This window comes from Tinamus guttatus, unplaced genomic scaffold, assembly GCF_059628265.1.
Source record: "Tinamus guttatus ecotype Peru unplaced genomic scaffold, ASM5962826v1 Tinamus_guttatus_pri_ptg000004l, whole genome shotgun sequence".
Taxonomy (NCBI): Eukaryota; Metazoa; Chordata; class Aves; order Tinamiformes; family Tinamidae; genus Tinamus; species Tinamus guttatus.
Window position 1 is genome coordinate 2,149,254 of NW_028288538.1, and position 26,175 is coordinate 2,175,428.

A 26,175-nucleotide genomic window follows, 5' to 3' on the forward strand; every position below is an offset into this window, starting at 1 on the left:
TTCCTTATTCTAATCCTGAAAGGTTGCCCAGCAGCATTTTATGGAAAAAATTGTGCCAATGTCTGTCAGTGTCAGAACGGAGCAGACTGCGACCACATCACGGGGCAATGCACGTGCAGGACGGGTTTTACAGGCAAACACTGCGAGCAAAGTAAGTTGCAGCATTTCTTCATTTTTAATTTTCTCCTGTGCAGACTTTCTTGCAGAATTCCTTGCAGGAATAACAGACTTATGTTGACAGTTAAACTTGAAGGAAATTTTCTCAAATCAGCATATCCTGTGTGTTACCAAAAATGGGTTCCCAGAGAGAGGACTCTCAGCTGTAAGTCCAGGGTCACACTGCCCAGGGGAAGAGTTTGCATGTGCCTGTTGCTGTGAGTTCCTTCACTTTCTGCCAACATGGCACAGCCAGTTTACTGCTCCATTGGGAGAGGTGGAAGAAAGGGCTGCTCTGGGCACAGAGAGAGGAAATTGCATCCAGGAATTTCTCCACTGGAATATGGGCTCCCTGCTTTATGCATTTTTGTTCTTCACCCTCACACCACTGAGGTTGCAGTGAATTATTACACTTCTCACCTTGATGCACCAAGCGTGTACTGCTTGGCTACTACCAGCATTACTAACAATCACCTCCTCCAAGTGCTACAAGCAGCCGCATCCAGAGGCTGCAGTGCGAATAATCCCGCTGCACCGCAGGGTCCTGCAGGCCAAGGAGCTGAGCACCCCTCGGCTGGAGTTCATTCACAGTGGAAACACACCCAGGAAACAGTTGCTGTTAATCATCTTTGGAAGGCTGTGCATTTAACCTCAGCAGTGAGGCAGTGAGGAGAATGAACCTTGGTTACCTGTGCAAGGATCCCGGCATATCTTCTTGTAACTGCTGTCAGTGTCTTGCTAGTATATTTAGCATGCTGTGCCAAACAGCTGCTTTTAACAACAGAGAATTAGGGTAGTGGAACTGCATGCGCTGGAGCTGAATAATTACATGTTTGTCTGATGCAGTAAATCAAAAGAAAATTCTCACACACTTACTTGGACTCCAAACAGGGGGTGAAATTCATCTCACCTTACCATGGCATTAATTCCACAGCTTTTTTATTTTATTTTTTTGGCAGTGAGGTAATACACTAACATTCCTGCTGAATTTGCAAATAAAAAAGGCCTGCCTCAGAGCTTCTTACGTTTAGCTTGCATGCATCCTTACTGCAGCCATGCAGAAAGCAGACATGCAGAAATTCTGTAATAGGACTGTATCATAGCAAATTTTATACAGCTACATGTATAATTTGACTTTCCTACAAAGTCTAGGCTTTTCTTTTCCATCAGTGAATGTATTTATTATTTGTATTTATGTTCTTTAATCTAAAAGGATCTCTTTGTTAAAACTCCCTCCTCCCATGAATCAGATTTCGGATGAAATGCCTAAATGCAGGCATCATTTCTGTGGTGCTTTCCAAAAATTTAGACCATCTTCTTTTAAAGTATGCTGCAGGTTAATATCAGACTAAGCACTGGTTGGAAAATCTTTGGTTTTCCTCATTTACAAATCTGCACATATAAGAAAGAGACATAAATTTATATTTAATTTTGTAATGCAAAACATTACAGACACTGGCTGATGTTCATTGGTTATATTCAAGAAACATAGCAAGTGACATTCACTAAACTCTCTGCTTTATAGAAAGAAGCAGGAGTTGCCAAAAGTTATTTCTTTCAATTTGTTATTGAATATTGCCTCGAGAAGTTTAGCAAGTTGCCGACAGATTTATTGTAATGGCCCATCATAGTAATTGTATGAATAAATTTCTCAGTTGGACGTTCAATCATTTTGTCTGTGATAGAAGTCTAGGAATCCTAATATAGAAGCAGAGCAAACCATGCAGATGCTCAATTCTCTAATTCCTTCTACAGTGCCATATTTGTGTTCCAGCCCTACTGGAGATAATTTAGAAAATATGTGGGCTTTTGTGGTAAAAGTATAAACATGTTGCATATAAATGCACATTAAAAATTACATTTGCAACCCCCCATGGAAAAATATCTGCAGACTTGGAGAATTTTATGCTCTTTCATGTTATCCACAGCTTCTGACTTTATGCTCTGTTTACCTCTGCATGTTTGAAATTGTATAGCAAGTCTTTTTAAGTTTGTGTATTATTGATTTCATCCTCATGGAGTCTTGTATGACTTTTCCAGAAAGGAGGCTAAATAAGTAATAGCCCAGACTGTGAACTGCAGTTGAATGTAACTGTACATTTATCTCCTGCTTTAAAATAATAATCTAATAGTATGGATGTTGCCCTAGCTGCACTCAAACCGGGGAGACTTTTTGACTGACTTTGCCTTGGGCAGGATTTTACCTTCTCTTCCCTTCCCCCTCCCAAAATAGGATTCTTTCTGATCTTCTTCCTTGGCTTTGCAGAATGCTCACCAGGAACATTTGGTTATGGCTGCAAACAACTGTGTGAATGCATGAATAACGCAACGTGTGACCACGTCACGGGGACCTGCTACTGCAGCCCTGGCTTCAAAGGAATCAGGTGTGACCAAGGTACACTGCTATTTTATGTGCTAAATCTCTCCCTCTCGCTCTTTTTTTAACAATGGTGAACTTGCTTTAAGAAAAAAAGTATTTCAAAAATGAAATGTGCGATTCAATTTACAGTGTGTTATGAATTACTTTTAACAGCGGCTCTTATGATGGAAGAATTAAACCCCTATACTAAAATTAGCCCTGCTCTTGGATCAGAGAGGCACTCAGTGGGAGCAATCATTGGAATTATTATTCTCCTTCTAATTATTATGGTCTTGCTGGCACTGTTTGTGTGGTATCGACGGAAACAGAAGGAGAAGGGCCATGACATGCCAAGTGTATCTTATACTCCAGCCATGAGGATGACTAATACAGATTACTCACTTTCTGGTAAGGGTCTTTTTATGTTAATCAAATCTGGACTCATATTGCTCTATGTTGGGGAAATATAAGCTTCTGTGATGTATAACATGCAATACAGAGCCTCAAAAATACTGACACTTCCATTTCTCCCCCCAAATACCATGATTTTTAACATTTAACAGGGACAGGAAAGCAAATGTCACTTAAAACTGCTGTAAGTTGCTTTGTGTATGAACGATTATTTGCAGGCTGTAGGATGTCCTAGGTGTGAGTCCCTAGGTATGAGATACGCCACATGCAGTACAGAAACTCCTCAGCTGCATCCCTGTAACCATGCAGAGAAGCCTCCCGTTGTAGAACCTGCAGGAGCAGATTTCTTTGCTTGAAGAATGGCATCAAGTGGGTCACACAAGATTTTATTTTGCATTGCGGTTTGTGTTTTGAGCCCTCCTATTAGCTGTTGTTTTCTTCTATGCACAGACCAGTCTCTGTAATCTGGAAACCTGGTGTAGATTTTCTTGCAAAGTAGCTAATGAAGGACTGAGAGGCGACGGGGAAGGCTGTGATATGATAAAAGTTGATCTGTAAGGTCAAAAGAACACGAAAACCATATTTCTTGCTTGTTTCCATCTTCTGCTACTGCTGTGGAGGATGGTTTCTCCTGACAGATTAGCTAAGCTCCGGAGGTGATGATCTCCTCTTTAATGCTGTCATTCTTTGCCATTCCTCCGTGGGTAGTATCAAATAGCAGGGGATGGCTTTATTTCTGGCTGCACTGTGTCCCCTTGGATGGCTCACCCAGCTCCCACGCTTCCCAGTCTCTTCTTCTCCCTAGTCCAAATGCTCCTGAGGCCCTGGCACTTGTTGCTGGCTCCGACTTGGCTTCCAGGGCAGCTCGGAGTGACGTGGGGGGCAGCTCTGCTCCTTGCTTGGGATGCACCGGGAAGGAAGCCCGTCCTGCTGAGCAGGCAATGTCACGGCCCGGCTGCAGGCTGGGACTCCATCAAGCAGGTTGTCACGGCCGTCACTTCCACCCTCGTGGCACGGACACCATTTCCTATAACGGAACACCACATATCAGGGGCTGCCTGCTCATCACCGCTGCCTAAACTCGTATTTAGACCACTCAGACTTGTAATAAAGCCTCTCTTCTTCTGATAACTACAAAATGGAAGGAAAAACAAAAAAAGGAAATACATCAGCCTTGGACCTTGTCCCACTGCCTCTTGTTTTTGAATTGTCACTTTACAGGCTCTGGCTTAAGATGTCCATTTGGGTAGGAAAATTACAAAAGTGTTGCCAGAATCCCTGGCTAGTTACCAATACATTTTTTGCCTGAAATGTGTCACATCAGCATCATTTGAAGAGCCAAACCATGATCCTGCAGAAGATGACTGTGGCACACCTCAGCAACAGAGAGGCTTTCAGACCCACGACAGAAAATCACAGCCACAGGCATGGAAAATGTTCTGGACTTCTTGGCTGTTCATTTCTTTCAGGATGACACTTTGTACATTTTTCTACAAGTTGTTTTTCCTCTGTATTGAGTTGAGAATGGAGGCCAAGGAAACACTAATGCTGAACAGACACGCTGATCCTTCGAAGTCAACAGGGGAAGGTTATTTTTCTCCCCAGCCGCTGAGACGAAGCCGCTGTGGTTGATGTTGGCAGCCCAGGACCATCCTTGCCGTTTATGGGTTCACAGGCGCTGTGTCTCCCTGTACTGTGTTCTTGTCATTCCTTTCAGGTGCAACCGCTTGTCCTCGAGCTCCTTACACCTCATGACACTTAAGCATTCTGGGATGACTGAGTTCCTGGATACGTCAAAATAGCAGAGGGATCACAGCTGCTGATAGTGCACTCGTTTCTGTTTATGCAGTCATTGTTTCTCAGCAGTCACACGTGCACATCCCTGGTTCCTGGAAGCACACAATGGTTGTATAATTTCTTCCAACACAATAATTATTTCTGGAGGATGTTTTTGGTCTTTGAGTCTTCAGCCCTTCTGATGCTAATAACCCATGTGTATGTATGAGAGAGATTATAAGGGGGAATCCCACGAGCAACCCATGGGCTCTTTTGAATTTATGGATGAACGATGTGGCAGCAAAACACGCAGTCTGCCCAGCAAGGAATGGGAGAGAAAAACACCCACACGGGGAGAGCTTAACTGAAGCGCAAGGGTCTGAGGCGGCCTTTCCCCAGTGAGCCTGAAAGCAAAGTGACACTCAGCAGCGTGGCAGCGAGACACCCGCATCCCACAGGGAACTTCAAGGCACACGTTGTCTAACTCTGCTCTCAAGAACATTGGGACGGATGGGTTTGCTACGCAGTAGTGTTGGACAGTAGTTCTGGGGGCTTGGTTTGGGGCTGAGGTGGTGCTTGAGGTCTTAAGCAGTGTCTTAACAAACTTCCAGATGTGGCTGAATCCTAGGACAAGAATCACAACCAAAGCAAAGCAGAATACAGGTAGTGTCAGGGGTCCTGTGGACACTTCAGCCTAGTTAAAGCTCTACTCTTCTTGCAGGTTATGTGTAGTGGGAGGTGGTAAAGTGAACACTCCTGCTCAGGGTCACCCCACAAAAATCCCTGCCTGGAGGAAGAAGAAAGCAATGCTGTTTGTAGCTTGAAATATTTCTTATATTTATTGGAGAGTTCTCGCTTATTCCTTTTTTTTTAATGGTTGGTCTCAATAGCTGGTTTCCATGCTACACTCTCCTGCTGCCACACCAGGACCTGGATGGCTGCTGTTTGTGTCACCTCCTGATACAGCATTTCTGTCTGGAGCAGAAGCTCAGTCTTACAAGGCACAGAGCCCTCTTGCCTTAATCCAGGCTTCGTGGGACTTCTGCTGCATTGAAACGTAGTGGGTGTTAAGCCATTTCCCTTCATTGGGCTGGAGTGCAGCCTGAGGCTTGCGGGGCTTATGGCAGGAGCCTGTCATCATTAACTTACCCCTTGATTTGTTCTTCCTGGTCTTAATTTAAACCATTCTCCTTTTTTTTTTTTTTTTTTTTTAGTTATTTAAATCTTTTACTTACTGTTCAGAACAGAATAAAATTCTCTCCCTTCTTTTCTTTATCGGGGATAGCATTAGGCTTGAACTTGATGTATTTCCAGCCATCAGTTATAAGAGCTTCCTGAGTAAATGTGTCGAAAATGGACTGTGCTGCCAAGGGAAATCAGCCTGTGTGGGCACTTAAATATCACCCGGATGAAACTGGCCTGGAGGAGGAATTCTCAATGGATGCACACAGTGAGGGAAGGGAAGACCTGGGGTGATTCAGGCTTGAATCCTACAGCCGTGGTGGGACGTGTCCCTGTCTGCTCTTTCGTGGCCATTGCTGAGAGGGGTTTGAACGACAAGGGATGCGGAGGACGGAGCTGGCGTGACTCGGATGCAAACGCTCGGTGATGGAGCAGGAATATGGGTTTTACAGCCCTTGGAGGTAGTTGCTGCCCCTTAATTCTGTTGCAAATAGCACCAAGTTACAGCCACAAGCTGGCCCCGTCCCTGCAGGCCCAGCAGTGTCCCCGCGGCCACCTCGGGCTGTAGCATCCATGCCAAGAACGGCTCCAGAGCAGCGTGTCACGGAGCAGGGCCCCAACCCAACCTCGCACAGCCCAGTGAGCAGCAGGTGACGGTTATGGCAGGGCCAGCGCAAAGGCGTCAAGTGCAAAGAATTGAGCCCAAAACTCGCCCTGGCCTGAGGTAATTTGTTAGCAATGATGCTGGGAAAACAGCTAGAAGCAGCAGGTCCTGCAGCTGCTGAAAGGAGGGTCGCCCCCCGCGCTGCCCAGCAAGAACTGCCGCTCGGGCAGCTTCCCCCACATCAACCCACTGACTCGAGACAGGACATTTTGCAGTAAATTAAACCAAATCTAGATCTCCACAAGATGTCAGCAAAGCAAAGTGCATATTCCAGGAATGCGGAATCGGAGCCGCATGGCAGTGGGAGGGCTGGGACCACCTGGGCATCCCCCCTCCACAGGCGCCTCTCCATCCTTGCTGCCCTCCCCAGCTTCTCTGAACCTTTATTGAAGATGGAGTTTCCACACTAGCACTTCGCTGCCCTCAACACCTGAAAGCTTTTCCTATAGCTAACCTCCTTCCAGCAATTTGAGCCCATGGGTTATTAAAAATAATCCATTTCTTTACTTCTCGCAGGGCTTGGCTGTTTAAATTACATTGTTTCAGCTTAAATCTTTCATCTTTCCTTCTGATACTGCTTTGAAGTGTTTATCAATTTTTTATTAAACTGAAACCAGATTGGGATTGATGTTTGCATTAGAATTGCCAGTATAAATGGGATGGCTTCCTTGGTAAATTATTTTGCTTGAAACTAAGTACATAGGTTAAAGAGATGAAGTAGATAAAAATGTCTCTAAGTGTAACAATATAATTACTGAAGTTTGCCTTTCAGTGCTGCAGCTTTCGGTTTTATTTTTAAGGCTTTGCACAAAAAAAAAAAAAAAGTTATGTAAGATATTTTGGATTCCTTGGTACATTATAGCCTTTTAATTAATGGCTTCATCATTATGCAGTGTTGCATACCTGCCATTTTCTGGGCTTTGCATTTCTTCCTCTCCCCGTAATGCTCTTTGAGTATGAGGAAATACCTTCTAATATCTTCAAAAGTGGAACTCTGTATTCTTTTAAGATTTTGCTTGTCTATCTTATATTTAATTGGTTTCATACTAATAGTAAAGAACTTCACACCATGATAATGCAGGCTAGATTCAATCCGGAGATGCCTTACCACAGCCAGAGCTCGAACAAAATGCTGATGGGTTTTCTAATCTTCATCTTCTCCAGCATTTGCTCAGTTGCTTAAGTATCATTACAGCTTCCGAAGTATTTTGTGATGACTTGTTTTCTTCCCAGATCTGTCTCAAGGTAGCGGCAGTGTACATTGCTTTTCCAATCCAAGCTACCACACTCTGTCTTGTGGTGTGACTTCCCGCTGCTTTACCAGTAATCTGGATGGAAACAGCTCCAGTAAGGTAGATATTACCCACCCCGCTGTAGCCCCGTTCCTGTCCGTTCAAGGAAATGCACCAAATCAATGCCTCTCTCTGCCAGCACGGGCTGACATCCAGCGTAGCAGTATCCTGGCACTGCAGCACTCCTGGGTGCAGGAAGCTCTGCTTTCCCCTGCATGTGTCTCCACGATCCGTGCATGGTAACCGGAGGGTCAGCACATGCCCGTGTGGATCCCTAGGCCTTAGAGTCTCAGCAGCTCTCTCATATGTTCATTTCTAGAAAAGATAAATTACCCATTAATAAAACACAAGTAGTGAAACAGTTAGCCAGTAATCTACCTGTGCCATTTCGTTGTGGTGTCCCTTGACCCAGCCAAGAGCTGGGTCTGAGCACTGCTCCCATCCAGGACTTCGAGAGCTTCGCTGCTCTTTACAGCTCTTCAGTAGCGTTTTGTGCTTTGAGTTGCCCACGTGCCCAGCAGCGCCTTGCTTAGCACATGTTGCTATTGATTCCCTGTGACCATTCCCGGACTGTACTATTATGAAATTCACTGTTTTAGCTATGGATTTAGGTGTGATAAATGGTAGGATAGCACTTTCTTAGAGCCGTAATAAGCCAAGGTTGGGCAAGGGGAAGGAATAGATGAAAAGGAAGTGTAATTGATTTAATCAAGGATGTCAGCTTTATAGATGATGGTTCTTGCAGGCTGAGTCACCTTAATCCAAATGTAGCTCTGCAACTAAAAAGCCACGAGAACAAGATTAATGCAGAAAGAAGGTATTAAGCTACTGAAAGGGATGTGCAAAAATATTTCCACATATGTCCCTTTAAGACATTTCTTGGTGGTTAGAAGAAAATCTCATTAAAATGTAATAAAAAGGCTGACTGCAGAGATTTCTCAAGAAAAGTTTAGGCAGATGTGTAAATATGTTTTCCCCATACCAGACCATCCCCTTGCATCATGCATTCAATTTTTATCCCCAGATTGAAAGTGCAGATGCTCATAATGTCAGATTTTGGATGAACACCTTGAGTGTGGGTCTGGAGCACTAATCCTGCAGCAGTAGTTGAAATGAATTCAGCAAAGGTCAAAGCCAGCCCCTGTCCTGATTCCCCAGCCTGCAGTGCCAACTTGTCACATAGTCACTTCACACGGGCAGCTGCTGAAAAGGACTGAACTCCACGCGCTGCCTTTGGAGTCGCCCAGAGCTGTTTGTCTCGCTGTGCTCGTGGCCATCAGGCACTTGGTCAGAAGGTTGTCCTGCTGTTTCAATAAGGAAAGCACCTGGTCGGGTATTTTTAGGACACTTATCAGAATATATGGCCTGCCTTTCCCTTTGGATCTGCCATCATCCCAGCTATCTATGGGAACACTTTGCAGCACGGAATAGCTGCAGCCGGCCAAAAATCTGCTGCTTCTCCCTACACAGGTCTCCAAATGCTCCCTCTGCCCCTGCTGTCCTCTCCCCTCTTCCTGGGTCCTCTTTGGCCTTTCCTCTCCTCTTCCCTTGTGCCCTCTCTGCTTTAATATCTTCTCTGTTTCCTACCCACCTTCCTATTCTGTTTCTCTCACCCTTGACGTGTATTATTTTTTGATTTTCCTCCCTATTCTCCTTCCCTTTGCCCATGTCACTATTATAGTGCCCAGCGGTGCTTCCCAGGGGAGCCCGGGCGGGCTGGGCACTCAGGGCAGATGCTGGAGACTTGTCCCTGGGGAAGCTCCATCCCCACCCGGAGGGAGGGCTGCAGCTGGGGAGGAGGCCCGTCCTCACCAGCACTCATGACCTCTTAGCTTTAGGTATTGCCTTATTTTTTTTATGTCTTGGGCAGCAGCAAATCATGACTCAAGTGAGACTGTTGAAGAATTGAGGATTTTCCAAAGCTGCTAGATAAAAATGCATGTTTTCCTCCATACCTGTGTCTTCACATCAGAGCAGACTGTGCCTGAATTAGAGACCAGGTTTTCACAGCTGCTGAGGAAGTATTTCCCTCAGAGGCGTTTGGTGGGGCTGTTCCCTGAGGTGCTCTCAGTGCGTCAAGACCAGATCTATATTTGGAGTTTTGAATAGTGCATGAATTTAGGAATATATCTCACCTTTACAAATGGCTGCAAACGCTTCAAAAATATTCTGTATAAAACATGGTCTGTCCCGAGCAACCGGCATATTCTCACCTTGCTCTTTTGCAGAGCTGTTAATTCCAGTCTCCCTCCCTAGCAAGGGAGAACAGCATCGCTGCGAGAGCCCAGGTGCTGCTGCTTTCTACAGACATCATAAAAATCAATTGCCATTAGATGCCCTGTCTTGAATTTTTAAAGCTGGCAGATTCACAGCTATTAAAGGAAGTTCTAAATTCTGCCAGCGACTTTGCATAAAATTAGAACGCACAAAACAGAGGTTACAGGGAATAGTCTGGCTGGTTATCACCCAAATAATAAAAATGAATTCAACCACCCAAAGTATTATTAAAGCAAATTTGACTAAAATTTGCCCAAGGAAAAGGTGAGGACTGCAAATACAGAATAAGCACTCAGTGTTCAAGATGACCCTCTGAAATGTAGAAACACGGACTCGGGCCCTTGACGCCCTGAAGTCCTAAGTGAGGGAAGGGAATGGCAAAACTCTCATAAATCTCTAGCCTGCAGGTTGGAGGAGGTTAGTTAGGTTAGTTAGTGCTGGCACTTCTTTGCCTAATGACCTGGAGATCCTTAGAAAATCTAAGTGTTGACAGATTGCAGCTCTGCAGCTACTCAGATGGGCAAATGATGACTTGCTTTTGCTCCTGCAGGTTTCTCATTGACCTTAAAGGAAGTGCTGCCAACTATAAGGCAGTTTTAACCAGCCTGCTAAAATTATGAGGTAGCATTTTTAGTGGATAAATTTACTATGAAGTATTTTTTTTTCCCCTGGAAAAGCAATTTTGCTTCACAGTAAAAAGCAAAGTATCTTCTATCTTAAAAAAAAAATGTTAACAAATTATACTGTGTTAACAAATGATAATAGCACAGGGAAGCGGCTATAATCACATTTCTTTATAATTACTGGATTCTGAAAAACTTAGAAGTGTCCCCAAATCATTTAATTAAAAAAATCAATTCTAGCCCATAGCTCTTCATGCCAAATTCTAGGTTTGTGAGCTGATTTATAAATCCTGCAAAAACAAGGCTTTTAATAGAAACTCCAAGGCTGCAATAAATGTGATCTAAATGGTGCAGCTGGGTTGGAAATCAGCATTCATGTTATTGCAGCAAGTTTTAAAATAAAGAGGGGGAAAAAATAGGAAATAAAAGCCATGGGCTTAGCTGGTGACAAGGACAGTGCAGTTAGCTAGTGGGGCTGCCCTGATTCACACGGCCTGGACCGGGGGCCAAAGCAGAGGCTTCCTCCCCTGCGAATACGTTACCAGATGCTCTGCTTTCCCCTGCCTCCGTGTTGCTCCCTTGTTCCGAGTGCCCCGTCCATGCGTCCGTCCGTCCTGTGTGTCCCCTGTCGCTGTTTAAGGTCCTTGTCTCGGGGGAGTAAAGGGGCTCCTGGAGCCCCTGATGGCTCTAGAGATGTTGCAGAGAGTGGCGTGAGCAGCTTTCCCGGTGCTCCGTCCCCGAGGAGAGCAGCCGCTCAAAGGTGCCTGAAGGGCTGGTGACACTCGGGGCCTTGGTGGTGACATGGGGACTGAGGAGGAGATGGCGCAGGGCGGGCAGGGCTGGGGAGGCTGGAGCTGCCCCAGGCGAGAGCCACGGGCTGCAGGGCCCACGGGACCACCGTGCTCATGGGGCCCTGAATCCATGCGCCGGTGCCGACGGCTCTTGTAGAGCAGCCCCGATGCGTGTGTGTGTGTCCATGTGTGTGTGTGTGTCTCTGCGTGTGAGCGTGTCTCTGTGTGTGTGAGCGTGTGTGTGTCTGTGTCTGCGTGTCTCTGTGTGCGTCTGTGTGAGCGCACGTGTGTGTGCGCGTCTGTGCATGTCTGTGTGACCATGTCTCTGTGTGTGTGTGCGTGTCTGTGCCTGTCTGCATCTGTTGTGTGCGTGTCTGCATGTGTGCGTGTCAGTATGTGTATGCATGTGTGTCTGTGTGCCTGTGTGTGTGTGTGTGCCTGTGCGTGTGTGTGCCTCTGTGTGTGCGTGTCAGTGTGTATGTGTGTGTGCGTGTCAGTATGTGTATGCGTGTGTGTGTGCGTGTCAGTGTGTGTGCCTGTGTGTCTGTGTGTGCGTGTCTGTGTGTGTCTGTGCATCCCCCCGTCCCGCCTGTCACTGCTCTCTGCGGTGTCTCGGCATCTGTATGAACCAGACCATGTTACATTTGGTGTAAAAACACCTCAGACCGCCTGCTGCATCCCAGAATTGAGACATCGAGGGCAGGGTTTTACCTCCGGCTGTTAGGAGTCTCCACTCGAGTGAAGCCGAGTTCCTCCTACCAGACAGGGGCTCTGAGCCCCAACACCTGCTCCTAAAACACTGCGGGGCTCCCCCGGCGCCGGCGCGGGACCCCCCGGCAAAGGCAGCGTGACCCGGAGCCGGGCGCAGCGCAAGGGCCCTGGCCCTGCTCCCGCCACGCTGCCTGGCAGGGACATTTTTCCTGTGGTGGCAGCCAGATGGCAACCCTGGACCGGCCCGATTTTGCTGGCAGATCTGCTCGGGGCGTTAAGCCTCCTCATTTCCAATGTGTTTTTCCTTGAATTGCGAGAAACCTCCTGCCCACCCACGCATGGGTGACTCAGTGACCCCCTTCGCTCCCCGTGCCCGCGTCACGGGCTGTCCTGGCGCAGGGTTGCAACAGGCCGGCCGTGTGACAGGGACAACCTCTCCCCCCCGAAATCCTGTACTCTCCCGCATGCTTGTGCTCGTCGCTGGTGGAGGCGCCTTCCCTTTGTGATTTTCCCTACTGCTAGTGAACAACCATTGCGCTTGACATGGCTAAACAGCCGGAACGGCGAGGCCCGGCGGCAGTCCCATTCCCATCTCCCATTCCCATTCATGGCATCGCGGGGCCGAAGTCTTGGGGGGAAACTGTCTCTTTCTGTCCGCATTAACCCATTATCATACTTTTTGAACAGCTCAGTAACAAAACCCTTGACAGAGAAACCACAGACTGGAGACCCTACAGCTATCTGAATGAACTAGGTCAGTAATTTTTGTACCATTTAATCATTTTAGTAGACATTAGAGCATTTCCAGATCCAAATCTGCCTTTCATAAAGGCATTAGCAATAATGAAGACTATTGGTATTGTCTTTATTTCACTATCAGAATTGCCAGGAATGAAAGGTCAGGATTTGAAAATCACTTCCTTTAGCACAAAGCAGCGATTTGAGCAGCAGAGTCAATCCTCGCTCCAGGCTCGCTTTCCCGGCTGGTTGAATCATTCATGTATTTGATAAGTGTTTTCTTAAGGGTGAATTTAGAGCAGTGGAAATTCAGATGTGGGTTTTGCGTTTTTCTTTCGTGAGTAGTGCAGTTTAGTGCCACATCTTGTCACCTCAGCAAGCCCCTCTGTGCGGCCCCGGAGGGCCCTGGGTTATGGGCTCAGCGCTGCTGCCTCCCAGGTGCTGTCGTACAGGGGCCGTTTCCGAGGCCAATTTTGAACCCCTGGCCAATGCAAACCCGTTGAGAGCGAGAACCAATCGCCCCTTCTCCATTTATCCTCTAGGCTTCAGCTATAACAGAGCTTTAAGCCGCTCCTTCTCAAAACCTGGCCAGATTGAGCGCTTCTCCTTCTAGCTGTTTTCCAGTCGAAGCGCTTGGAATTCCACTTGTCAGTGGCAGAAAGCTTTTCCCTTTCCTTTACTGGGATTACTAACAGCTTACTGGGAACACAGTGTGAGGAAAAGTGCAGCACAAAGTGGTGTTACGGGATTTTTTAAGGTCAGCCATCTCACCTTGCAAAGACATGAGCATGAGGCCACACCACATCCCATCTCATCGCGCTCTTTGGGTCGCACACCATGGCTTGCTCCAAGGACGGGGTTTTCCCTGCATCAGGAAAGTCACAGAGCTACCGAGCCCCTCTGCAAAGCTCCCTCCATCACTAGCAGCTCTTACTGCTCCCTCCTGCACAGTCGTCTGCAGCGCTGCCCTCATGCTTAGCCGTGATACCCTGGCGAGCTGGGCGGGCTGAGGATTTCCAGCTGCTCCTTGAATCAACTTGATTTTCCGCTTACCGTTTTACAGCTTCATTCGCTGGCTTTATTTGGGTTTCTCCTGCCGTGTTGTGAGCTCCCTGCGTGAAACGCTTGCCCTAAATTCTTGCATCTTATTTTACCAGTAGAAGCAGTGCTGAATGCTTTTGCAGTACGAGTGATATGCAGCAGTGATAATACTTTAATAAGTGATCGCCAGCAAAAATAGGAACAATTTTTTCCATAGGGCTTGGCAGCCCAGATTTTCATTTCAGACCTTTTTCCCTTGTTTCAAAGTGCTTGTTTCATGCTAAATGATAAAAAAGAGATTTTTTTCTTTTTTTTTCAGCACCAAAACTAATGTTTGTTGGTGCTGTCTCTCATAACATTTTTGTGCTCTTGCTCAGAGCAAGGCCATTTTTACATAAAGTTTTTCATTTAACTATGTTACTTCTGTGCAATAAAAGTTGCAAGATTCCTTTAATATGTGTAAAACACTGAAAAAAAAGAAAAAAAAATTAAATTTGATTTATAAACATTAAACACAAGTGAAACCTAATGAGGTCACGTAGGGGATCTTGACCCTGAAAGAACTTCACATATGAAAATACTAAAGCGTTAAAGAGGAATATACGACCTTTGCATCCCCTCATCAGCCCCAGGTTTTCCAGTGCGGCTGCTCCGGATTGAGTGCGGGAATCACATCCCAGCATTGCACAGCTTCCCGCTTAGGTAAAAGAGTTAAAGAGCAGCGGGCACCACTCTGCAGCGACCCCGCCAAGTCCTGGAGGCGGCAGGTAGGGAAGAGGCCTTGCAGGGCAGCTAAGGGGAAATTCAGCAAGGATGGGCACCCTCTTCTTGTCTAGGCACCTCCTGGTTGACTTTTCACACCGACCCGGTGAGACATCAGCTCACAGAAATGCCTACGGGCTCGGTAGGAGCCTTAGAGGCTCCCTTTTCAACCGGGAGATGCAAGGAGCAGAGCAAAGGCTGTTAGAACCTGCAGGAAGACAAGAGAGCATTTAAATAACTCAGTGTCATCCTCATATTCTACACTCTTCTGTTCCTGCTGGTTATTGGGATTCCTGCTGGAGAGGGAGCTGCTGGAGAGGACACAGAAGCCTTTGGCAGGGAGCAGGTTCGGCAGATCTGCTGCATCCCACTGCCTGGAGGGAACTTGCTCCCTCAGTCCCTCTGCCGGGTCACCCCACGTTGTCACTGCTGGCACACTTCCCCGAGAGTCAAATACCAGTTTTTCAGGCGTTTTTACAGAGATAATCCTTTCTGTTAAACGCAGTTGGAGGACGGGGATGAGCATTTTTGGATATAGCAACGTCCAGCACACACATAATTCCCATGGACGTGTGGCCAAGGGCATTAGGCAGTTGCTGCGTTGCGACCAAGCAGAGCCTTAGACTGTTGTGCTCGTTAACCCGAGCACTGGCCACAGCAAGCTCTGAGTACGACGGGGGTTCTCTCCCGTGGGGATTTCTTTAGCAGCAGCCTCCATGCAGGGACTGAGCCTGTTTCGCAGTGTCCCGTGTGCCCTCGCGGGAGGGCTGGTGCCAAAAGCTTTCGACTCGAAGCCGACTCTGCATTTCCTCAGAGCCAAAAGGTGTGGGGAAACCCTGCAGGCTGCGCCTCCGGTTTCACCCCAGCGGTGATTTAGGGTGATTTAGCGTCAAGGTAACCCAGATTGCAGCCTGCCAGAGCCTTCTCCGCGTTAACTCCTTCTGCACTTTACAGACTAACTCCATCGCTCATCCTCCTTCCCGAGGAATGCGATGGACACGTAAAGGTGTGTTATAAAAGCACAGAACTGCGGGCAGAATTAACAGAAGCTGACTGGGAAGGGCTTTGGGGATCCCGTAGCCTTCCCAAGGCAGGATCACCTCTCCCGGGCCCTCCTTTCCTTTGGAATCCCCGTGATGGAGCTTCTCGGATTCCCTCAGAGGGATCCAGGCCCCAGGAGTTACGAGCACCCTGTCCTGCGGGATTGCTCCTGCTCTCTCTGTTTATCTCTGACTTCAACGGGACGTGTCAGAATTTCGGGGGGAAAATGTGGCTGGGGATGGTCCCGAGCAAGTCACCCATCGAGCTCTCGAGTGGGGCAGCTCTACACGTGCATCTCCATGCAGGGAGCACAAACCTGACCCACGGGATGGATGAGCTCCCAGCCCTGTGCTCAAGAGTGTTCCCTTGCAAAATGAAGGGGACCCAAAACCCCCCAGCTAATACTGGTATTAGTGGAACGAGCACCATTCCACGTGAGCTCATGGACTCCAGCCCTTGTCCTGGGCTTGGCGATGGGGACTCCAAGCCGCAGCGCGGGTTGTTCTCTCTGACATGTCAGTCACACAACAGTTGTTTTATTGGATGATCACCCTTAGCCAGCAAAAAGCCAAAGCTGCCGTGAAAAGACCCGGGGCATCTTGGCCAGCGATGGTGGCAGCTCCTTCTTTAGAGACCAGAGGACATGCAAGGGCAAAGAGCGGGGACGTCTGGGACACACTGTTTGCAGAGCTTTTTTTAACAACATAACTAAGTTACTCGATGGTGGATACTGTGAGCCACTAAGACGCTTCAATTTCAGTAACCAAATTTCTGTTGATTTTCCTAGTCAATAAGAAATACCAGACTGTGCCGTTAAAAAGATTTAAAGACTTGCATTAGATTTTCCTCTGACCTGATTGATGCCCAGGATAATGTTCAGTAGTGGAAATGGAAAGGGTTTCCGTCCCCTTCCACGTGTAAGGGGTGGCGGGTTCTGCAAGGCAGAAGTCCTTGCTCTCAACCCTGCCCTCCCGATTGCTGCACCCTTGTTCTGCTGCGCGCACTCAGGGACACGTCTCACGGCAGCTACTGAATTGTGCAAATTTTAAGGCAAAAAGTCATATAAACTAATCTCAGACTGTCGCACACAGCACCTTCGAACCCGAGACTGTCAATTAAATCCTATGCTGCCCACCGAGGAGAAGAAGCCTAAAACCAGCCATAGGGTAACGCAGCGCAGCCTGCAGTGTGACCCTCCAGCTGATCTGTTTGGGGTGTCTTTGCTGGCTCTAACTCGGGGATTCAGCAGATGTTTTCGTGCCCAGTAGCTATTCCCGGTGCTGAGCGGGGCTCTGCGTCAGGAGAGCTCTTCCTCGCGGGGAGCCTCTTAAGCACACATGTAATCTGGGGCATGGCCAGGAGCCCCAGCGAGGCCGAGCGCCCGCTCGCAGCTCCGGCTGTGCTTAAGAGCCTCCCTAGGGGAGGATCTGGATACACAATGTAGAGGAAAGAATATATGCTGCTCGGTAGTCAAAGCAACCCAATTTACATAAATATTTATGTGTTTTCCATTATATATCATTCTCATGCAGGTGCTTGTGGGATGGATAGACGTCAGAACACATACATAATGGAAAAAAGCTTCAAAGGTATGGTATCCCTGCAGCCGCCCTGCACGAGTGCGAGGAGGGTGGCCTAGGAGGTGAGCTAGGAGCTCCGGGCGCCCGCGACGGGGGCCCCGCGCACGCAGGCAGGGACAGAGCGAGCCCGAGCCGCCCGGCCGGGAATTACGGAGGCAAATCCTGCCTCGGCACGTGGCTGCGAGGGGGCCTCGCTGCAGGGAAGCGGCTGCCGATGGAGCTGTTAGGAAGCAGCCGCCGTCCTGCGCGGTGGCCTGGAGCGTGTGCTCACGGCTCCGTGCGGCTCCTCGCGCATGCGGAGCTGAAACAGGGCCGCTAGGAAAAGGGGGTGGCCCCTGAGTCATGGAAAGAGATGGACAGCGGCGCTTGAGAGCGTCCTCGGGGCGTCAACGTGTCGTGTTGGCGGTGAGGAGCGTCCTGTGCACCCGTTCCAGGGCACGTCCCCATGGGGTCGTGGACGACCCACAGGAGCCCAGCGCTTGCAACAGTTTGCACAGATAGGGCACTGCACTAATAGGGCAGTGTGACTGTCAGCGCAGGCAGCAAACACCAACCAGCCTCTTTGGATGATGCATTTCACTTGGAATTGGTTGAGCAGAAGGAAAACCGGTCCTGTCCGTGTAGTTTATCAAGAGCCCCGAGTCTGCTGTGGCCAACGTCTTAGAGAGCTGGACTTCTCCCCAGATTGCTATGGGCACTAGCAAATCCAAACTGCCCTAAAGAGCAATGATCCCTGCAGAGCCAGTGCTGGAGAACGCGCTGCTTTTGTTACCACTGCTTACACGATACAGCAAGAGAGCTTTTAGTAGAAAACATCTCCTTACAACCCAGAATTCCCGAAAGAAACTAGCAATAAATCTCAGTAAAGACAAATTTATGGAATAGGTAAATACAAAAGGAGTTGCCTCAATCCACTAGTTTCAGCTACTAGAAAGATTCACTTTTTCAGCAAAAAGCTGCTCTTAGAGTAAAATCACTTTAATTAATTAGTACAAAAATCAGTTGAGGTTGCTCTGTTTATAAAGAACCTGCACGATCCCATGCAAGTAGGAATTCACCTCCACAACCCCAGTTGTCACAGGGATCACGTCCCAATGGGAAAGGGGAAAAAACCTCGCAATACGTGGAGCTGGGAAAAGCATTTGCTGCTGCTCTAGATGTTGGCATTTAGGATATGAGCCAGTTTCTCTACATGCTTACTGCCTACTCCAAAAAAATCAAGCCTAGAAGCCTAAAAGTTTTTTTTGGTGGTGTCTTAATCACCAGGGAGGGTGAGTGTTGGAAAGGGCAAGACATTGACCTGGTGAGAAGGTAACTGGGACCACAGGGATGTCTGGATCTGCCCAACAGGTCTAGGGGGGGTGAAATAGGGGAAAATCCCTGCTGGGATTTCTGCTCCTGCCTGTCCTGCAGCCAGAGGCCCCCAGGGCCAGCACGGAGCCAGGAGGCGGCTCCACGCTGCCCGGGCAGGTTTCTTTCCTTCCTTGCTGCAGTCAGCAACAGCTCGACACCGGCTGCGGGTGACAGCAGTGGGACATTCACAAGCGAGCACAGAGATGGGTGTTTCAGTGATGCCATCTCCAGGCTTTCTTCTGCAGCTCATTCCCTCTGCGGTTATTTGCAGGGAACGCTGCTGCACTGGTGGCATCACCAGACCTCCAGCACTAGCAATGCAAGGGAAAAAAATAACTAAGCTTTGCCTGATACCCACTAACATCCCCGGGGTAGAGCCCCCCGGGTGCCTATCGCAGGGGTGCTCAGCCCGGCGCGGGGATGGGGAACACCGGAACCGGCACCGCGTCCCGGCCCAGCGGCCACGTTAAGGAAAGGCCCCGAGGGCTCTGCACTGAGCAGCGGCCGCAGCGGAGGTTGATGGAGACGAGGACGTGGCATTTCCACAGCCTGGAGGTTGTTGGAGACGAGGACGTGGCATTTCCACAGCCCTTGAGGCGCAGCAGGAGGCACCGAGTCGCGTAGCTCTGATGCCAGGGGATGTTCAGGGCAAAAGGGAGAGCAAAGCAGGGCAGGGATGAGAGTGTCCAGCCTCCCTAATAGCACAAATAAACCCTGCCATAAGGGTAGGGGAGCTGGAGAAGGCAGCACGGAAGAGGGGTGCTCACAATTACAGCATTGCCTCCCGGTTCTGCCAAGAGCCAGGCAGCACACCTGTAAACACATTTGTTCTGGCTTAAACTAATTCACACAATGAGATTTGATAATTGATGCCAGACTTTTTAAATATCCCCAAATTGCCTTTGTGACAAAGCAGGTTGTGTGTTTCCCCCCAGCCCCTTGTGTGGTATTTGCTGAGCTCTGGCAGCTCAGCTGCCCCGTTGTTCCCTGGCGTTCCGTGCGCTCCATGGATCGTATCCCACACGGAGTGAGGGGCTGCTCTCCAGCCGGACACAACCCCGCCGTGTCCGGCCGCGGGAAGCGGCTCCCGGGGCCCCGCGTCCTGGAGCTGCTGGAGAGCAGGGGCGCCGCGGGGCCGGGGCCGCTGCTGCCGCACGCGGCTTTGGGGCTGTCCTTGCTCTCCTTCCCCCACACAACCCTCTCGGCCGCAACGACGGGCGCGGGGAGCAGGAGCACAGGTACCCTCGGGATTGCCACGGAGATTTCCCTTCTCTGTTGCCTCCTTGCCCTTAATCCCTCGTCCTACGCCACCCGGCGCCGCACCTGAGTCACAGCAAACGCGGCCTCGCCGCGAGCAGCTGGGCTTTGGGCTCACGGGGTGGCTGCGCCGCTTGCTAGAAGCGGGGACAGGGTTCCCTCGGGCTGCAGAAGCTGCAGGGTCAGCCCCGGTGGCCAGAGAGCACTTTTGTCACTTGGGCTCCTGTCTCCTGCTCTGGGACAAAGGGGAATTGTCCGCTTTGAGGCAAGGCCTTGTTAGCCCTCACCCGGGCTGAGGGCGCCCTGCAAGTTTCGTATTTGATCACCAGCTCGTCGCCGTGCCGCTGCCAGGGGCTCTCAGAAGGAGAAGCGATTATCTTGTTGTCTGTCTATTTCTTAACCTGAATTTCTCTTTTTGTCTCCCATCCTAGACAGCGGGGGCAACTGGGATTGCAGCTATTTTGCAAGCCCCGCTCTCTCACCAGGAGTATTTCATATATACCAGGATCTGCCTTTGCACTGTAACCCAGCACAAGAAAATGCCTCATCTTTCATTGCATCGCTCTAATTCTAAATTAATGGCACTGCCCAGCAGGATGCACACAGCAGCAATGGCACGTTCTTAATGGCAATATTAAGACATTTATTCTGGTTTTTGTTACTATTTTTTTTTTTTTGCTTTTAATTTCCTTTTCGAGGCGAGCCTGGCAGGTTCCTTGCAGCCAGGGTCCCCACGCGGCGCCTCCGCTGCTGCGGTCCCCGCGTGCCCCGGCCAGGCCAGGGGAGCAGCAAAGGCTGCGAGAGCGGTGGGGATGAGACGCAGTAGGGAGGAAGCCCCGCACCCTCCTCGGAGGACGGAGGGAACACGCGGAGGGGCTGGAGAGCCCCGGCCGGCACCGGAGCCGTCGGTGCGGAGCAGGGGGCTCCTGCCATCAGGCCCTGCTGCCCTCTGTGCTGGACGCTCCACGGACCTTCCCCTGCCCCGTGTCCCCGCAGAGCCCCGCGTCCCCCTGCCCCTGCGCTAAGCCCCCCGCTCTGCTCCTGTCTTGCAGATTACATGAAGGAGTCTGTGTGCAGCTCCAGCACTTGTTCCCTCAACAGCAGCGAAAACCCCTACGCCACCATCAAAGACCCCCCCGTTCTCACGTGCAAACACTCGGAGAGCAGCTACGTGGAGATGAAGTCCCCCGGCCGCAGGGAGTCCCCGTACTCAGAGATGCCAACGTCAGCCACCGCCGCGAAGAACATCTACGAAGTTGGTAAGTGGCGGCGGGCGCGGGGCCGCGGGCCCTGCCTGCGTGTCCTGAGGCTGCTGCAGGATTCTGGAGCAGCGAAAGCCCTGGGCGTTTGGCAGTGCCTTTTGCTGGGGCTCGGGATCCACTTCCCGGGGGGTCCGGGCGGTTTGGAGAGGCGGCCGCTTCCCCTGACACCCTCTCCCTGCTCCCGCAGAGCCCACCATCGCCGTGGTGCAGGACGCTGCCCGTGGCCAGAGCGCCGGTTACCTCCAAAGCCCGTACGATCTGCCCAGGAACAGCCACATTCCCGGGCACTACGATCTGCTCCCCGTCCGGCACAGCCCCACGCACGGGCCGTCCTGGGACACGCAGTCCTAAAGGGATGGACTTCTCGGGCACGGCGCGCTGCGGATACCGGCTTTGAGGACGCAGCTGAGAAGCGCCCTCCCTCTCGGTGCTGCTGGACGTCAGCGCCGCGGAGCTGCCGCACACGAGGACCTGCCGGAGCAGGACATGGGCTCGGGCCAACAGCTGCTGCGTGGTGTTACTAAAAAGCCCTTTTTATAGGGGCCACGGGAACTAAGGGGAAGCTCCCGCGCGCGTGGCTGGAACACGTCACCCGCAAGGTGCAAAAACTCTCCAGGCCGCGTTCGCACCCTGGCTTTGCTGTGAAACCAAACACAGAAACGTTCTCCACAGAAGCACCTGCAGTGCAGATGGACACCCCCACCGGCTGCTTCGAGAAACCTGCTGCTGTTAGGGCCAAGGTGACTGGGATTATGCTGGAATCCATTTTACGTTTTGTCATGGAAGCGAGAGCAGGGAATTTCATGGTTGCATCCAGCTGCTCCGTGCAAGAACCTCCCGCGTGGCCATCGCCGTGCGCCCCCGCGCAGCCCCTGCTCCCTCATCAGCTCTGGCACCTCCACGTTCATATTAAGTACCAGGGCATTTGAGTAGAGGAATTTTACAGACAGCCATCCTGGGCTGCTTTACAACCTAACATCACCACAAACACCTTGAAAGTTTGACAAAGATTGTGTTTAAGCAGTGAGACTTCTGCCCAGATTACATTATTTTTTAAACCTAGACTACTTGGCTTGGTATAGATGTTCTCTAATTCTCCTTCCATGGCCTCCACTAGGCCAGATAAAGGTGCCAGGAGGTGCGAATGGGCCCAGCTGCACCCGGAGCGGCGCTGCCCAGGACGCGCGGGCGCCTCGGGACCAGCTCTGCCGGCCTCTCATCACGGCTCCGCCAGCAGCACCGGCCCTTACGCTCGTCTGCATTACCATGTAGTGCAACTTTATCCCCTGGTGATCCTACCTGAGACGGCATTAAATTAAGCTGCAACTGGGTTTGCTTTTTCAGCAGCTGTTTGTGAAATATTTATCAAGAGGTTGGCGAGGGTAAAGCTTCGGACTAAGCCACCATGATTATTTTTTTGTAACCTTCATTGATCTAGAAAGTAGAATACTTGCTGTTAAGCAGTTCCGTGTAGATTTTGAGCATGAAGTAGTATTGACTCTAAATATGTAGTTTTATTAGGCAAACGTGGGAGTAGCAAGTCGATTGCTTCTTAAATATATACAAAACAGAATTCTGTTGCACATTCGCCAGTCTGATGGACCTCTAAGAGAAAGCAGCCACGGCGGCTCCGTGTGTGCAGGGCAGGCCGTGGAGCCGGGCTCCGCGCCGGGACGCGGCTGCGGGAGGTTCCGCGGGGCCCGGAGCCCTCCCAGGGCTCGGAGCAGCAGGTCTCCACGCTGCAGAAAGCGCAGACTATTTACCCGAATGCTGCACGCGCGCACGCATGCATGGGGCGCTGAGCGACCAGCGAGAGCGAGTTTGTTTGCCAGAAAAGCCTTATTTGAGCTGTAACTAGACCGCTATTTTGCAGGGCCAGTAGGGTTTTATTTCACATGCGCATATAGGAAGACTTACCTCAAAAAAATACCACGAGAAAGGCAGTTCATGACAAAATATTAATGGTAGAGACCTACCTGGATGTCTAGCACAAGCAGGCTCCGCAGGTGGCGGAGCGATGCCGTGGGCGCTGCTGAACGTGTTCACGGGAGGCTCTGGGCAGCAGAGATGTGCTCAGCTTTTGTTCAAAGCCAGATTTTGAAACCAAATGAAGTGATGTGCATAGAGTTTAGCAGGAAAAAGAAATAAATGTTTAAAAAAAAAAAAAAAAAAAAAGGCAAAGCAAGTAGATTCTTGTATATTAGCATTAGTGTAGAAAATAGGCACTGAAATGGCAATACTTTTTTAAAGCGAGACAGATTTGTAATATATTTGTTCACTGTGCAAAGGTATGTTACCTTGTACAAAATAAACGGGGTTTCTCTCAGCATGCGTTTCTCAGACCTGCTCATTTTGCAAAGAGGGCGCCCAGCTCTGCACAAAAACACTCAGGAAGCATCAACTTATGAGCCAGAGGCTGGAGTCACCATTCCAGGATTTCACAAAAAAAAAAAAAACAAATGATGCAATTTGGAGTTAACTGCACCTCTTACAGCAGGTTTGGCTACTCCCAAGGACTCCAGTCAGTAAGTTGCAAGCTCAGATTTGCAGTAGAAACACTTCCAGAATTAATAACTCCAAGGCAATGCAGTGGCCTGTTACATTTTGAAGCTTTTTCAATAATTCTGCTTCATATGTCTAAGAAAATCCTGTTAAACTAAGCTCAGTGTGTAATCCTCCTATTTGACAAGCCAGACTCAGTAAGCTTTTTAAGTTTAGAAATCATCAGATTTCAACTGATAAAATAAGCAATTCTAGGTTAATAAAAAAATGCCTTTAAATGCGAACAACGCCCTGTCCTTTCTGCTTAAGAGACCCAACCTCAACACCCATAAAATGCAAAAAAAAGCGCACTGCTGAGCAGTTAAGATTGGGACGTCCGAATACGCAAATGACAGCATGAGCCTTTGGTGTCTAAAACCAATTCTGCAGTGTAAAGTTGCAAGAAACTTGTACTGGGGCTCAAAAGCAGCATCCATGGCAATGAGCTGCCTCCCACCAGCAGAGGACGGACACTTCAGCGCACAAGTGATGCCGGCGCCAGCCCGGAACGACTCCCAGCCGCCGAACGGGCGCGAAGCCGGCGACAGCGTCTCGTGTTGGGTCTCCAGACGCTCTTGAGGAACCGTCTTCCTCCCAGGAGGGTCACCGAGCCAGGACAGCGGAGCAGAGCCAGGGAAAAGCATTACGGAAACACAGCTTTAATAGCGAGACATTACAGCTCAGTACACGCACCCCTTGGTTCTGCTTTGGACAGAGGTTATAAAGGCTTTGGAAGCAGGTCGGTTTGAAGCCACTGCATGAATGTTTCCATGCCCTGTTTCTGCCAAGGCTGGGGAGCATTGGTGGGAGCCCCGGGGCTGCCCGCAGGGAGCCGGGATCCGCAGAAGGAAGCACTTGCACGAAGCCAAACCCGGCGCAGCGGCGGCGCCTACGCGAGCTGCAGAGGGAAAGGAAGGGAAGGGAAGATCTTTCTTGCCTTTCCTGTTGACACACGTAGGAAGCGGCTGCCCCTGTAATTTGGTTAATTCCAAAACACATTTGAGTGCGGCGGAAGCAAGTACTCACGGGCATCCCCCCTTCAATGTGGAGCGGCGAGGGGCAAGCAAGAAGCTTCAGGAACAACCAGCTGCACAAAGCAGGTGGGTGGCTCTTCTGCAAGACCTGGTTTGCCATCAAAGCAGAGAGAACAGGAGGTTTGGAAAAGCCATCAGGGAGCTGATGAGGGATCCCGCTTTTCAGACCACAGGAGCTCCCTGAAGCTGCCAAACGGCTGTGACTACTGCCCTGCAGCAGCCCCAGATCTGCACGCCGAGCTGGAGTGGAAATGCCAGTGGATTACACAATCCTTGGAGGGATTACACGATCCTTGGAGGGATTACACCATCTTTGCAGGGATTACACGACCCTTTTTCAGGGATTACACCACCCTTCCACTTCCTTTTCGGGGAGCACTTCTACTCCAATGCCTTCACACAAACAGACTAGCTTCCAGTTAGCAGAAACCTGCAAGTGAAATCCCAGTTCTCCCAAAAAAGTGCACCCAAAACCGTACTGAGTCGTCCCCTGTAATTCTTTATTAGAATTATGGATGAATATATTTAAATCAATCTAAAAAATAATAATAAATCAAGTTACAGTACATGCATAAAATACAAAGTAATTTACAAACAGATCAAAATAGCATCTTCAGAACAAATACGAGGAGGAGAAACGGAATAAAAAGAAAAAAAAAAAGCACAAGTGACCGACTACAGCAATGCCTTCCGTGTGCCTTACACATCATGAGCACCGCAAGACAGCAAGTTTGGGTAAGAAATGCAGCTGGTTGTGCCCACCCAAACGTGGCAGTCCCAAGTGGGTCATATCAGAGCTTGGGAAACTTTCCCTACAACCACTTTCCTGTAATTACATAAATAACCGCAGGCGTTTATACAACAAACTTTTCTTTAAATAGTGCAGGAATTCAGTGCCTCTAGCCCCTGAATCTCAACGTTAGTGACTTATTTTGGAACAGAGTATTGTATTGCGTGCAGTGGGTTCAGAATGCAGCGAAGAAGGCACAGTTGACGTATCCCTGAACAAGCTACTTAAACAGATTATTTGTACTGAAATCCTAGAGAAGGAATGCATCCAGCAAGGAAACTACGTCAGGCATTTCTGTTTAGCATCAGATAGCAAACCACTGGAATCATTTTCAAAATACTGTATGAAACAGGACTGCAAACTAAGACTGGGTTGTGGAAGTTACTGACTCATCAGCTCAAGCATTTGAAATATTAAAATGAACAACAGTAGCCTTCAAGTTTGTGCATCGCCAAGGAAAAAGTTATCCTCAAATCCTGATACTACCAGCACTGCAGAGACCCATTCTCGGGCAACACCAAAAAAAAATGCTGC

The 26,175-nt window shown here is 49.4% G+C and overlaps 1 protein-coding gene across 1 annotated transcript in view; it reads left to right on the plus strand.

Annotated features, from left to right (window-relative positions):
• The window catches only part of MEGF11 (multiple EGF like domains 11), a 243,547-nt gene extending 221,906 nt beyond the window's left edge, over positions 1–21,641 (plus strand). Inside the window, exons 20-27 of the mRNA XM_088534729.1 lie at positions 23–151; positions 2,423–2,551; positions 2,690–2,923; positions 7,782–7,900; positions 12,930–12,996; positions 17,357–17,413; positions 21,067–21,273; positions 21,464–21,641. Of these exons, the coding sequence (XP_088390855.1) occupies positions 23–151; positions 2,423–2,551; positions 2,690–2,923; positions 7,782–7,900; positions 12,930–12,996; positions 17,357–17,413; positions 21,067–21,273; positions 21,464–21,627 (1,106 nt within the window). The 3' untranslated portion in view covers positions 21,628–21,641. The remainder of the gene's footprint in view (positions 1–22; positions 152–2,422; positions 2,552–2,689; positions 2,924–7,781; positions 7,901–12,929; positions 12,997–17,356; positions 17,414–21,066; positions 21,274–21,463) is intronic.
• The last annotated feature ends 4,534 nt before the right edge of the window (positions 21,642–26,175 follow it).